Genomic DNA, 12,087 nt, shown 5'->3' on the forward strand with positions numbered 1-12,087 from the left:
TGTGAGGAGCCCCTGTTAGCATGGTGCTGAGAGGAAGTCCCCGCTTGGAAGAAGGCCTCTGCCCTCCCTTTTGGTTGAAACTGCTTTCTCTTTTCACCGTCGCTCGCTAAATGTTCTGCCTTAACTACAAATCTGAGTTCAGTCATTGGATACCATAACAGTCTGACTTGACAGAGAATGAAGTGATCTCACCGACGTCGGTGTGCATTCAAAGAGATGCTACATACACTCATAGACTGTCTTCAGTGTCCATTGTTAAAACAAAAAATAGGACACACACAGGATACTACCGGCTAGCTTTACTTTGTCAGCTTTATTTGGCCATGATTTTGTCTCAACATGCCCACCTCTCTCTCTCACTCCCATGGTAACTCTAGACCTTTTGATGAGTGAGGGGAAAAGGACGTAGTGAGAATGCCAGAAATCCTTCTGCACCTGCCATATAAGCTGGGATTTATACCCAGGGCTTTTCTTCTGCCAAGCATTCTCAAAAGGCAAAGAATTGAATGAAATTTGCCCAAAAATTTTGACACAATGATTGATACCCACAGCATTTGACAGAGTGCATTGTAAAGAGCTTGAGAAGTCCTGTAGAAGCATTCACATAGTAATTGACAGTGAGATGGAAATTTTATGCTAGCAGAAACATTATGTTTGAGTGATAATTCTGGAGATAGGGGTGGGCATATATCAAACTATTCAACTAATTCCAGTTTTTATTTTTGCACAGATGTAATTAAAAATGTTAATTTTGCGATAATTGAGTTTTGTTCGAACGTGTACAAAAGGTTCTTTTTAGTCTAAAAGTAATGTAGACGATAACTGGCTACATTAACTGTTTTAAGTCACGCCAGTCCCGTAAACTGCAGCAGGTGCACATATAGTGGAATTAGTCATGTCACTCTTTACAGGACTGTTGTGACTCCAGGTGTGTCCAGACTCCAGGTGGCTGGCTGGCTGGCTGGCTGTGGCTCTTGTAGTGAATTTGATGGTCACATCTATGAAAGAGACTGAAAAACTCTGCACACTGATCTGAGCTCTTAGTTTGTGTTTGCTGAATAAGTATTATGATTATAAGAAAAACAGCAGTTGACTGAACACTGTGCGGATTCTGCTTTTAGCTCAGTCTGTACCTGCCAGGGAGCTAAGGCTAGCTAACAGCTATCTGCAGATATCAGACCGATGTTATGAAACACTAACAGTTGGAGCAGTTAAATTAGTGTGCAGACCTTTCTGCTCTATCTGTGCTGAAAGTGATTATTCAAGTTGATATCTGTATGCTACTTAGTTTATGTTACAGCTGTGATAGTTTGTCTGCAAGTGTTTCCATCCATTATTCCCTTGCCCTGTGTCTCCTGTCTCTCCCCTGTCTGTCTCTCTTGCTCTCTCTCTCTCTCTCTCTCTCTGTGTATGTGTGTGTGTCTCCGTGGGCATGGCTGCTCCTCCTGTCTACCTCCACTGACTCCTATGCTGCCACCCACCTGACGCTCATCCTCCAATCACTCCGCTCAGCCAACACACCTGCCTCCTATCAGCACATCCTCTGCAGTACATCTACCCTGGCTTCTCATTCAACCCTTGTTGTAGTTAGTAGCCGGCCAACTCTTGTGCATGTTAAAACTCTACATTAACGTGTGTTTCTTTGTGCCTCAGGATAACTGCTCACCTGCCTGCTCTCTGTTTGCTTCTGCCTGCCTGCCAGCCACTCTCCTCTCAGCCACGCGATCTCCATCACCATTACCTCCACTGCCATTCTGCCTGCTCTAGATCCCAAACCCCTGCTAACACCCTCACCCTTCTTCCCTTTATTCAATAAATCCTTTTATTACATTCAACCTTGTGTGAGTTCAGCCCTGTTTAACTTAACAGTTTAAGCATCTAGTACTGACAGTTCATAGCTGTGTGGGATAACCTGTATTTTTTGAATATGCATAACGATGATTTTATTTTACTATTATTCACACTAAGCCCTAAAAATTGATGTATTTATCACGTTGAAAAAAATTGAATTTTTTTTTGTTATACCACCATATATCTGGAGCTTTCAAATATTTGTGCAGAGGAACAAATGATTGGGAATAGGAAGTTCTGATCCATGAATGTTATTTCACAATAATGTAATTTCATAGTTCAAAAGTGTGTGAACGAGTCATTCAAGACACACAAAAGATTTGTGTTATAGCTTCAGTTCATCTAATGGTAGTCTACTGTTACTTGGTTGAGTGGCGAAATACATTATGTGGATGATGATCTATTCTATGTTCACTTTGTAATGATAAGATGAAAGTTCCCTAAAGTTATCATCCAATATATCTGAATATATTTAGTGTAGAAATAAAATTTGGTGGAGATACTTAACCAAATATTATGGCAAATGAAAGTTGCAGGCTACCACAAATATTATCATTATTATTGTGGCAAATATTTACATTTAGGTTAGCTTCATGTAAAGTGCTGGAGTTATAAAAAAAAGACAACATTACACTGGGGCACATGTTCATTTTCAGAAGTTTTATTCAAATTAAAGACAATTAAAATTAAATCTCTTGATCAATTTATTTAGAGAAATAATGACCAGAATTAAAAAGTGTGTTGGCATTTTTTAAAAACAGTTATCACATTTCTTTTGTATACAAAACATTAAGGAATATTGGCCATGGATATTCACAGGATTGTCAGGTTTCTACTTATTTTTCTCCAATATTAAATAAAAATAAATTACCTTCAGTAAATATGCATATTTGTAGAATAGAGTAATAGATTTTAAAAAGTAAATAAGTCCACAAACCTAGAACACAAAACCATTAATTTGGTTTCAAGTCTACATATATAAAGCAAAGGTTTTCCTGAAACAATAGGAAAAATGAATGTCATATTTTGCCCACACATTCATAAGCTTTGCCTCCTGCTCAAAGAAGCATAATGACAATGAGTCCTCAAAGATATCCACATGGCATTAATATATATTGTCCTCCTATCCATCTAAATCACTGTCATGCTAAATTATAATCCAGTTTTCATTGTACATGCAGATGTTTATACCAACATAAGGCACAACTAGTGGTCAACAGATTACAGACTCAATAAAGCTTCTAACCCATCAGTTCCTTGTTAGTTATGTACTTTCTTTTAGATTTTATTCAAATTCCACTGAAAAATCAATGTCTTCTGGAACTGAAATGAACCTTTCCTTAAGTCACAGCAATACAAGTTGATGCCAACTAGTGTCAAATATTTAAGTTGAACATGCAAATATTTCATGTCACCATTTTTGTTGCATGGATGCACAGATGTAATTTATTAGATCAGCATCCACATTATCAAGTCATCATTTGTGGTGAATTAGAATTAACCTACAACATGCTGATGATTTTTTTTAGATGACAATGGACCTCAGGAGACGGAAGCACAGAATGACATCCCTGGGAATTGGTGGCTTAATCTCATTGCCATCAAGTCTAAGGTAACGCAGTCGAGGAACACTTTCGTTGACAGAGTCGTCCACAGCATCGACAGCGACAGGACAGACGTTGGAGCCACTTACACCTGTAAATACATGAAGGGAATTAACGTTACAAGACTGACAATAGCATTAGATAATCCCTCTCTGATAAACAATCCTATTCAATAGATACATAAAAGAAACACTATATGCATCAATCAGAACATAATATATAATATAATCAGAAAAAGCAGTAGGTGCATTGGGAAAATGTCACAGACTTACTTTTGATATTGTTGTGGTCCAGGTGAAGGTGTTCAAGGCCAGAGGGAATGAGGGGAACCTCAGTCAGCTGGTTGTGGGACAGCTGCAAGTCCAAAATGCTGGAGATATTAAACACATTTTTGGGAACTCCACTACTGCCAAGCTTGTTGTGGTTGAGCCTCAGAAATGCTACTTTTGGCAAACCTTTGAAATAGCCAGCTGGGATCTTCTCAATGTTGTTGCCATCAAGGAAAAGCTGGGTGGTGGTGGGTGGTAAGCCAAGAGGCATGCTACTCAGCTGGTTCTTGGCCAGATTGATCTGTACCAGGTTGTTTAGACCCTTCAGGCTCACCTCAGTCACAGCATCATCCATCAGCTTGTTCCCCTGGAGGTCCAAGAGGTAAAGCTTATCCAGACCAATGAAGACCCCAGCAGGGATCTTGGAGATGCGATTGCGAGACAGACGTAGATGCTCCAGGCTGGCTGGCAGGGTAGATGGCACAGAAGACAAGAGGTTGTCATCCATGTAGAGGTGCGCCAGGTGAGACATTGCATTTAGGACACCTTCTTCCACTCCCTCACTAGTAATTTTGTTGCGGTTTATGTTCAGCCAGCGCAGCGATGTGGCATTACGCAGGGCATCGGCTGACAGCACTTCAATTAGATTGTTCTGCAGGTAGAGATACCATGTGTATGGAGGGATTTTGGGGATGCTCTTCAGGCCCTTATTGTCACAGTAGACAGCACGAGGGAAGTTTGGGGGGCAGCTACACTCTTTAGGGCAGGCTTGGATCTGGGCCATATATTCCTCATAAGGCATGTCCTGGCCGAGAAGTGGCCCAACCAGGCACAAGATGCAGAGAAGGCTCAGGAGAAGTGCCATTTCACTGCCCAACCTATGATGGAAAGGGAGACAAAACAATATTATAGACAGCTGTGTAATGTGCTACACTGTGTTACACAGGCCTTAAGACAGAATAAGGCAAAGAGACATCTGAATGCTCTAGACATCCAAGGTAAAGAGGATCAGATAAGATGTTATCATTTGCAAAGGATTGGGGACTTTGAGGAATTAGGATCACACTGTAACTGATGACCCATTCAGTTGTTTGCATTTGAGAACCCGTGTCTGGTTCGTGATTCTAGATGAACAACCGTCTTTTTACACTCTAGAAATGTAACATTCAGTCACTTAAAATACTGAAAATCACACAGCTAGCATCAAATACAAATTAATCAGCTGACTAAGTGTTCACAAATGCACACTCATTAAAACTTTGGCCCAAATTAGCCACCACCAGCATATGCCACCTACTCTACCACTAATGTCATTATCATTAAATTCCAATGGCAACTGCCAACAGAGCAAGGTAACCTGCTCTTTCCGGGTCATTACTTTATCTGCCAATGACAGGTACAGCTCCAGGATGCAGAGCCAGGTCAACTTTAATTGTATTAGGACAACTTAAAGCTCAGACTTGAAGATATTGCAGGTCAGTTGTAAGATGCACACTGTACATCAGGCTTTGATTGCAACATGTATGGCTAAGCCTGCCACACATCTTTAAGTCCATTTGCTTTGGTTTGTACAGCTGATACAATCATGCATGCAAATAAACACATAAGCATTTCAGCTAAGCATTGCACACATTCACTGGAGGAGAACTGAATTATTCCCCCAGTTAGGGCAGTTGGCCTGGTAATAGCTACTGAAAGGGGTAAAGGAAAAAAAGTGAGATGCAAAAGGTGGGATACAATGCTATGTAACAGAGAAGCACAAAAACAAAAAAAGAAATTAACAAAATCTGAAGTCAACCTCTACCATCTTCTCTCCACCCATCTCTTGAGCCTCTACTTGATTCCTCTCAGCTGCCATCTGGTGCTTGTTTAAATTCTTGATGCACTCCACATTTGTCTGGAACTCATTTTAGGTAGGCCACGCTTTTCCATAGATGGATGCACTTCAAAGACAAAGCCGGCACACCTATTTTGAGATATGTGCCCCTGCTTTCTCACTGTACAGGGGTAAAAGCTTCCTGACCCAGCTTTGGGGTAAGACGTGTGGCGCAAATGATAAAAGCATGATCCATTTTTCCATAAAGATAAAACCCAATCACAAAAGTTGCAAGAAAAACATCTACCAAACCCGTCATCCAGGTATATCAGTTTCTTTGTCTTCCAGAAACCCAGCTTACCTTAAACTCTGTAAGTTCCCTCTTGTCTATGTCCTTCCTCAGCAAGTTATCAAGCGTAGTCCCAAATGATGAGGCTGTACCTCTCACTTCCCTGTATTTGTACCACTCATTTTTTCATTCACCGTGTGCCAGCCTGTCAATCATGATGACACCAAAGCTTCTCTTGGCCAATTAGATTCTCCCAGGATCAAAGGTCATAATCCCATGGTGGTGTATCGTGTGGTAAGACTTTTCAGCACTTGAGACATGGCCCACTTAGAAACAGGCTAATGCAAGCCTATGTGTGCTTTGTTTGCTGACTTCCACATGTACAACCCTTCGTCCCTTGGTTGGCATGCTTGATCTCTTTTTAACTCCACTCACAAATCCCTTAGAGTCCTTTGCCGACCTTTGTGCTAATTTTGTACTAATGCTGTCCATAGCGCGATCAGGATTCATTAATCTGCTTTATGCGAATTATACAGTCTTACAGTGTTTGGAGTCAACAGAGAACGTGGGATAAACAAAAAGTACACAAATACAGCTCAGTATAATTGTAATGTACAGACAATTGCCTCCAAATGCACAACTCACTGGATATTCAAGTGGATACACCAATTTAAAAATGGGAGGATATTGCCTTGGTCTGATGAATCTTGGGTCAGATTTGGTGCAAATGTATACATGGACTATCCTGCCTTGTGTCAAACAGATAGACTAGTGGAGGTGGAGGAATTATGCAGAGTGTTTTTTTGGGACACATTAGATCTCAGATTATTTGAATGCCACAGCGTATTTAAGCATTATTTCTGGGCACGCGGGTCTTGTCATGGCCACATTTAAATTTATTTCAAATAGTTCCAGTAGTTGAAGCAGGTTGAAGGCAGCTCCATGAACTCAATGGCGTCAATTTACTCAAACACTTTTGAGATGAAGTGGAGCATCATTAATATTTGGCTGAAAAATCTAGGGGAACTGCAAGATGCTATGAAGTTGGCATAGAGCATAGAGGGTGTTGTCAAAGTAGTCCTGATGGGAATTCTGTGCCCAATAAATTAAGTGCAGTACAGTAAGTGTAATTGACTATTAGATACTTAATGTATTTCTATTTTATGGTAAATTATGAGGATTGTGATGAGTAACTCATCTTACATTGTTAGGAGGGAAGGAACGTTGTTCGGGCTCTACTGCTAAAGTATCCAGCACAAAGATGACGCACTGTACTTAAGTACAAAACATTGTCTGCAGACACGAGATGTAATGACATTATGAGAGGGAGGTCAGGCTTAATCTGGGGTGATTTTACTGCACACTTGCCAGGCAAATTGTTTTTGTAGAAGCTAGCTAGTGTCGGGACTGGTGACCTTTCAACATGCCAGCATGAGATTGCGCTAATTTCCAGTGATGACGGCAAAGGCTTGAATGCAGCGGGATAATCTTAGTTGAGTTGTGTGAGGATAGGAGCAACACTTGATCAGCCATGCAATCCCATTAGAGCTCATCCTGCGTTTGCTAAGGTGCGTTTGTGAACAGTGATCATTCTTCTACACATGTTTGTAATCTTGTACGATCAATTACAAATCCAGACATTAGTCCCACACATTTAGGAACTGTATGTCAAAGACAAATTACTAACTAGATGAATGGACACATGTTTGCATCAGTCACTGTACTGTCCTAACAAGCTTGGCTGGTCGGCTGGTCAGCCTAAACAGACTTCTCTTCTTTGCATACTGTTCTCCATGCCTTTATCTTTTAATGACAGCATGTCTAGCTATTCACAGATGTGCCTAATCCCTGTTCTTGAAGTAAAAGGCTTTTTAGCAAGGATAAAAATGGCTTTTTGAGCACATAGTAAACTGAAAAAGACAAATATCCTGTCTCTGAGATTACAATGAAATTTGCTGTCAGACTGCAAAGGCAACTGACCTTACAATTACTTGGCATGCAAATCAGTCTGTTAAGCAAAAGGACAGCCAGCTTGTAACCTATACACTAAGAATGTGCTTACACTCAGCCTCTCTACTTCTATGGCCAACCAGCAACCCTTTAAAAAGGTTTGTGATAAAATCAAGAATTAGTCCATCTGATAAGGATTTAGTGAAGCAGTTAGACCAACGGTAGACATCTGTCTTTTTACAGGCTCCTGTAAAGTGAGTAACCAAACACTTATTCAATGTGCTAGAAATGTCAATAAAGTTTAAAGATACAATTAATCATGTGTGAAAAACTGAACCATTTCCATTACAACACAATCGTCATTTATAATGTGTGTCAAGATTTACAATTAAATATTCCAATTGTTGGTGAGTCAGGGCTTCATGGATCTCTGCAAAATGGAACATATATTACTGAAAACAAATGTTGTCTACAGTCTGCCTGACAGACTAAGGAGAAACACATGCAGAGGAATATGATAATGCAAATTTCCTGCCAGGGGCTTTGTGTCTGAGCCAGCTATGTTAATTATACAACGGGTTGTATTTGCACTGCATGAGTTTTGCAGGATCAGTTCCAGTTGATGGCTTTGCTGAAACCCACTTCATGACTTTTAAACATTTGGAAGAGTTTGCATGGCTTACTGCATCCAGAGCTGAGAGAGTAACTGTGTTTATGGATAATTATGATGTGGAAAAAACAGGTTTGGCAGTAAAAGTGACTTTCCAAGATGTGTGTCATTTGCAAACTTTGAACAGTCACAGTTGTTTTTTCTTAGTTCATTCATTTCCAGGTGTAAGCTTGATTATAGAACTGTTGTAAATTGATTGATTACAAAAATGTCAGTCAATCAAAAATCAATCTTGATCCTGACATTAAAGGGACAGTTCACCCCAAAATCAAAAATACATATTTTCCCTCTTACCTGTAGTGCTATATATCTATCTAGATTGTTTTGGTGTGAGTTGCCAAGTTTTGGAGATATCGGAGACCTTGTTGTGAGCAGTTTCATGTAGGAACTAAACTCACAACAAGGTATGTGGATTATCTTGAGTAACCAGGTCATGATTACTGTAGAGTTTTTTAAATGTATTTCTTTGGCACTTTGAGCACCACAAGCCGAGTGCCATAGTTCCATTATATTCCAAAAAATGCAGACATCTCTACGGCTGTTATCTCTAAAACTCGGCAATTCACACCAAAACAATCTAGATGGATAAATAACACTACAGGTAAGAGGAAAAATATGTATTTTTGATTTTGGGTTGAACTGTCCCTTTAAGCATCCTAATTCATAAAATAAACTGTGCCTGGAAGAAAATCAGACAAAACTGCAGGAAACAACTGACACATTTACATAAAACACTTTCAAAGCCCTCTTTTATTTGCAAAGTTATTTCACCACTGAAATGGCTGGCAAGGTGCACCCAATTAGATGTAAACCATCTGAAAAAAAAAAGTACACTGCACCCTTGTCCAAGACCTTTACTCATCCTCTCTCAAACAGATTTATTACTAAAGAAAGACAAATTATCTTTACCTGCTTCTCCAACTAGTGTGAGTGGTCTGCATGCAGCCAGGTGAGGTTTGGTTCCTCTGCTTCTCCAATGATTAGCTCTGATGATTGCCTGCAGTGTTAGTGGCTGTGATGTGGTTAGTGCTGCAAGCCAGCCCGGGTTAGACTTGTATTGTTGTTGGTTTGATTCCCCCAAGGCTGCACCTTGAACATGCACCGGTTGAACTGAGTGGATAGAGCATGTGTTGTTGGTGGGAGGACGATTGTGTGTGAGTTGGGATGTCCTTTCAGAGTTTGTGTTGCCTACTTTTTGCCAGCCCAGCAGTTTTTTTCCGCCTCTTTCGTTTGTCTCCTCTTTTTTGTAGAAATTGAATTCATCAGGGTAGTGTTGAGGGTTAAATTGCTGTCACTCCACCCAACATAACCATTTGGCTTGCAATGGAGGATTTGCTCTTTAACCGTTCCTCTGGGGGATGGGTGCATGGCCATTTTATGGCTCATTTCAGCTCACAGGCATTGGGGTGTATTGTCAGGTGAGGTTAGAGAGGAGCTTATAGGGGTTTGCACCAAGACATTCACACACAACCTTTTACAGGAAAATTCCCCCCCTTTTTTACAGCCCAAGTGTCTTTTTGTAGTTTTCCTATCAGTGATAATATATTACTCATTGACGTCACTGTAGAGAATTTTTACACGGGGTCATTGCCAGACTCTAGAAATCTAACATTCACAATATAACACTGTCTGTTGTGGTAGAGCAGGAGCCCTAGACCACAATTAAAGTTAACCACTTATTTGGAAGTAAATGTTAAACTTTATTATGTTTCTAGTGGCTCAACCGTAAGATTTCATGGAAAATTGTAATTCCAGTAAACCTGGCGCAATAGACAACCGTTCTGACTAGTACAAGTATTTGTGTGCATTTTTAGTTTGATGTTTGCCAATATTAATCCAAAGACATCGAAACCCAAACACAAAGACGAAGAGCTAAATCAAACGGCATGTGTGCTTATAAAATTTGCCTACCTGCGTACTGTCCTGTTTTTCCAAGGGATCTTTTGTATTTGAAGGATATCTGCAGATTAGTTTGACATGAAGTTGACATTCGTGGTTTTGAGTGAAATTCAATAGTGAACTATTGAATGGATTGCCATGAAATTTGTTAAATTTCAGTACAATTTTGGACATTCATGTTCCCCTCAGGATAAATGATGCTAACATGCCAAACTAAGATGGTGAACCTTTTTAAACATTATACCTGCTAAACATCAGCATCTTAGCATTGTCATTGTGAGCATGTTAGCATGCTGCCGTTAGAATTTAGCTCAAAGCCCTGCTGTGCCTATTTACAGTCTCACAGAGCTGCTAGCAGGGCTGTAGACTCTTAGTCTTGTTTTTTAATGTGTTAATGGGTAATAAGGATCAAATATATCAAGTCCTGTGGTTTTTCATTTTTATGTTTTGTGCAAATTTTTAATATTCAGTTCCCTATGCACATAGTCCTTGTTGAATCAGAGCTTCACATAGGTTCATGCTAGCCCCTGTTCCTGTAGCTACCCCGACAATCCAGTAGGAGTCACTTGTGCAACAACAAGGATGTGATCCCTCACCGGCTTCCCACCACGGATGTATTAAGGAGAACTGGATACTGCGTTCAAAGATGGCGCCACATTCAGTCCTATGAAAGCTGTTTACTAGGCGCATATGCCAACGTTTTTGGGCCCATAAGAACATGTGCACTAGAATCAAGCTGGTTGAGAGCATGCACGTCTGAGACTTCTGCTGGCTGAGCCGGCTGACTTCCTGTTGGTTCCCCGCACACATGCATAAGATAAAATAATTTAATCATACGGCTCCTCTAGACTTTTCAAATGTTATTGGACCAAATGGATCAAATTCAGATTAATTTCGGTGGGGTTTCAAACACAAAAAATGTATTTACTGCTCCTTTTCTAATTATTGTGTATAGGAAAAATGCTTTTTGGGCCAGTGTGTGTCAGGTGATGAATGTGGAAGTTGCAATACCCTGTTTGGCCACTACGCCAAAATCACTTCACAACCCAGCACCATGACACAGGCCAACGAGATCAACAGTGAGACCCACACAGTCAGTTGTATTTGTTAGAATGCACAACCAAGCTACTGTTACTACTATCTGGAATCAAACTATCTCTGTGGTGGTTGGTGAGAAACTCTTGGTGTTGGTGTTACTTGGTCTTACTGCTCTACAAATATATGAATTAATTACTGTTACAAAAAACTTGAGCAGGACACACATTTACTTTCACAACATCCAAAGAAGATCCTTGGAAAGATGGTCAGTATTTTACTTTCCTTCTGTCACCCCACCCCATCTTCTTGCCCTGTTTCTCAGCTCAGCTGTATGCGTGTCTGCGTTAAGGCCACAGATGGGACATCTGGAGCCCATCTCTACAGTTTTGCAGACAAGGATGAGAAAAAGAGAAATGCACAAGAGATGGGGAGAGAGCTTGAAATAAAAGAGGGAAGGGAAATGTCCAACAACAATTAGGAGAGAACTGAAAAGTGTGAGACCAGATCAGGGTGATGTTGGATGGACACAGAATATGAATATAAACAGAGATAAAGAGATAGAACAGCTGGAGATGGTCTGGACTGAAGGATGATCTTTGGAGTTGGGCTGCCAGGCTGCAACAGCTGATTATACTTTCACTTACAGTCTCAAGCAGGAAGAGGTGAGGCTTAAGGCTATATAAAAGGACTTTATTGTCTAG

The 12,087-nt window shown here is 40.4% G+C and overlaps 1 protein-coding gene across 2 annotated transcripts; it reads right to left on the reverse strand.

Moving 5' to 3' along the window:
* Nucleotides 1–2,496: 2,496 nt before the first annotated feature.
* Nucleotides 2,497–10,425, reverse strand: kera (keratocan). 2 transcript variants are annotated; one of them, XM_044186742.1, is made up of 3 exons: nucleotides 9,359–10,425; nucleotides 3,728–4,602; nucleotides 2,497–3,546 (listed from the first exon to the last, which is right to left on the reverse strand). In XM_044186742.1, exons 1-3 carry the CDS (start codon nucleotides 9,388–9,390, stop codon nucleotides 3,377–3,379), a joined length of 1,077 nt encoding a protein of 358 aa, XP_044042677.1. In that variant the 5' UTR covers nucleotides 9,391–10,425; the 3' UTR covers nucleotides 2,497–3,376. The 2 variants fall into 2 exon arrangements, with proteins under 2 accessions (XP_044042677.1, XP_044042678.1); XM_044186743.1 differs by lacking the exon at nucleotides 9,359–10,425 and adding an exon at nucleotides 5,902–8,674.
* Between the last annotated feature and the right edge of the window lie 1,662 nt (nucleotides 10,426–12,087).

The sequence above is a fragment of the Siniperca chuatsi genome, linkage group LG23, assembly GCF_020085105.1.
Source record: "Siniperca chuatsi isolate FFG_IHB_CAS linkage group LG23, ASM2008510v1, whole genome shotgun sequence".
In the NCBI taxonomy this organism is placed as follows: domain Eukaryota; kingdom Metazoa; phylum Chordata; class Actinopteri; order Centrarchiformes; family Sinipercidae; genus Siniperca; species Siniperca chuatsi.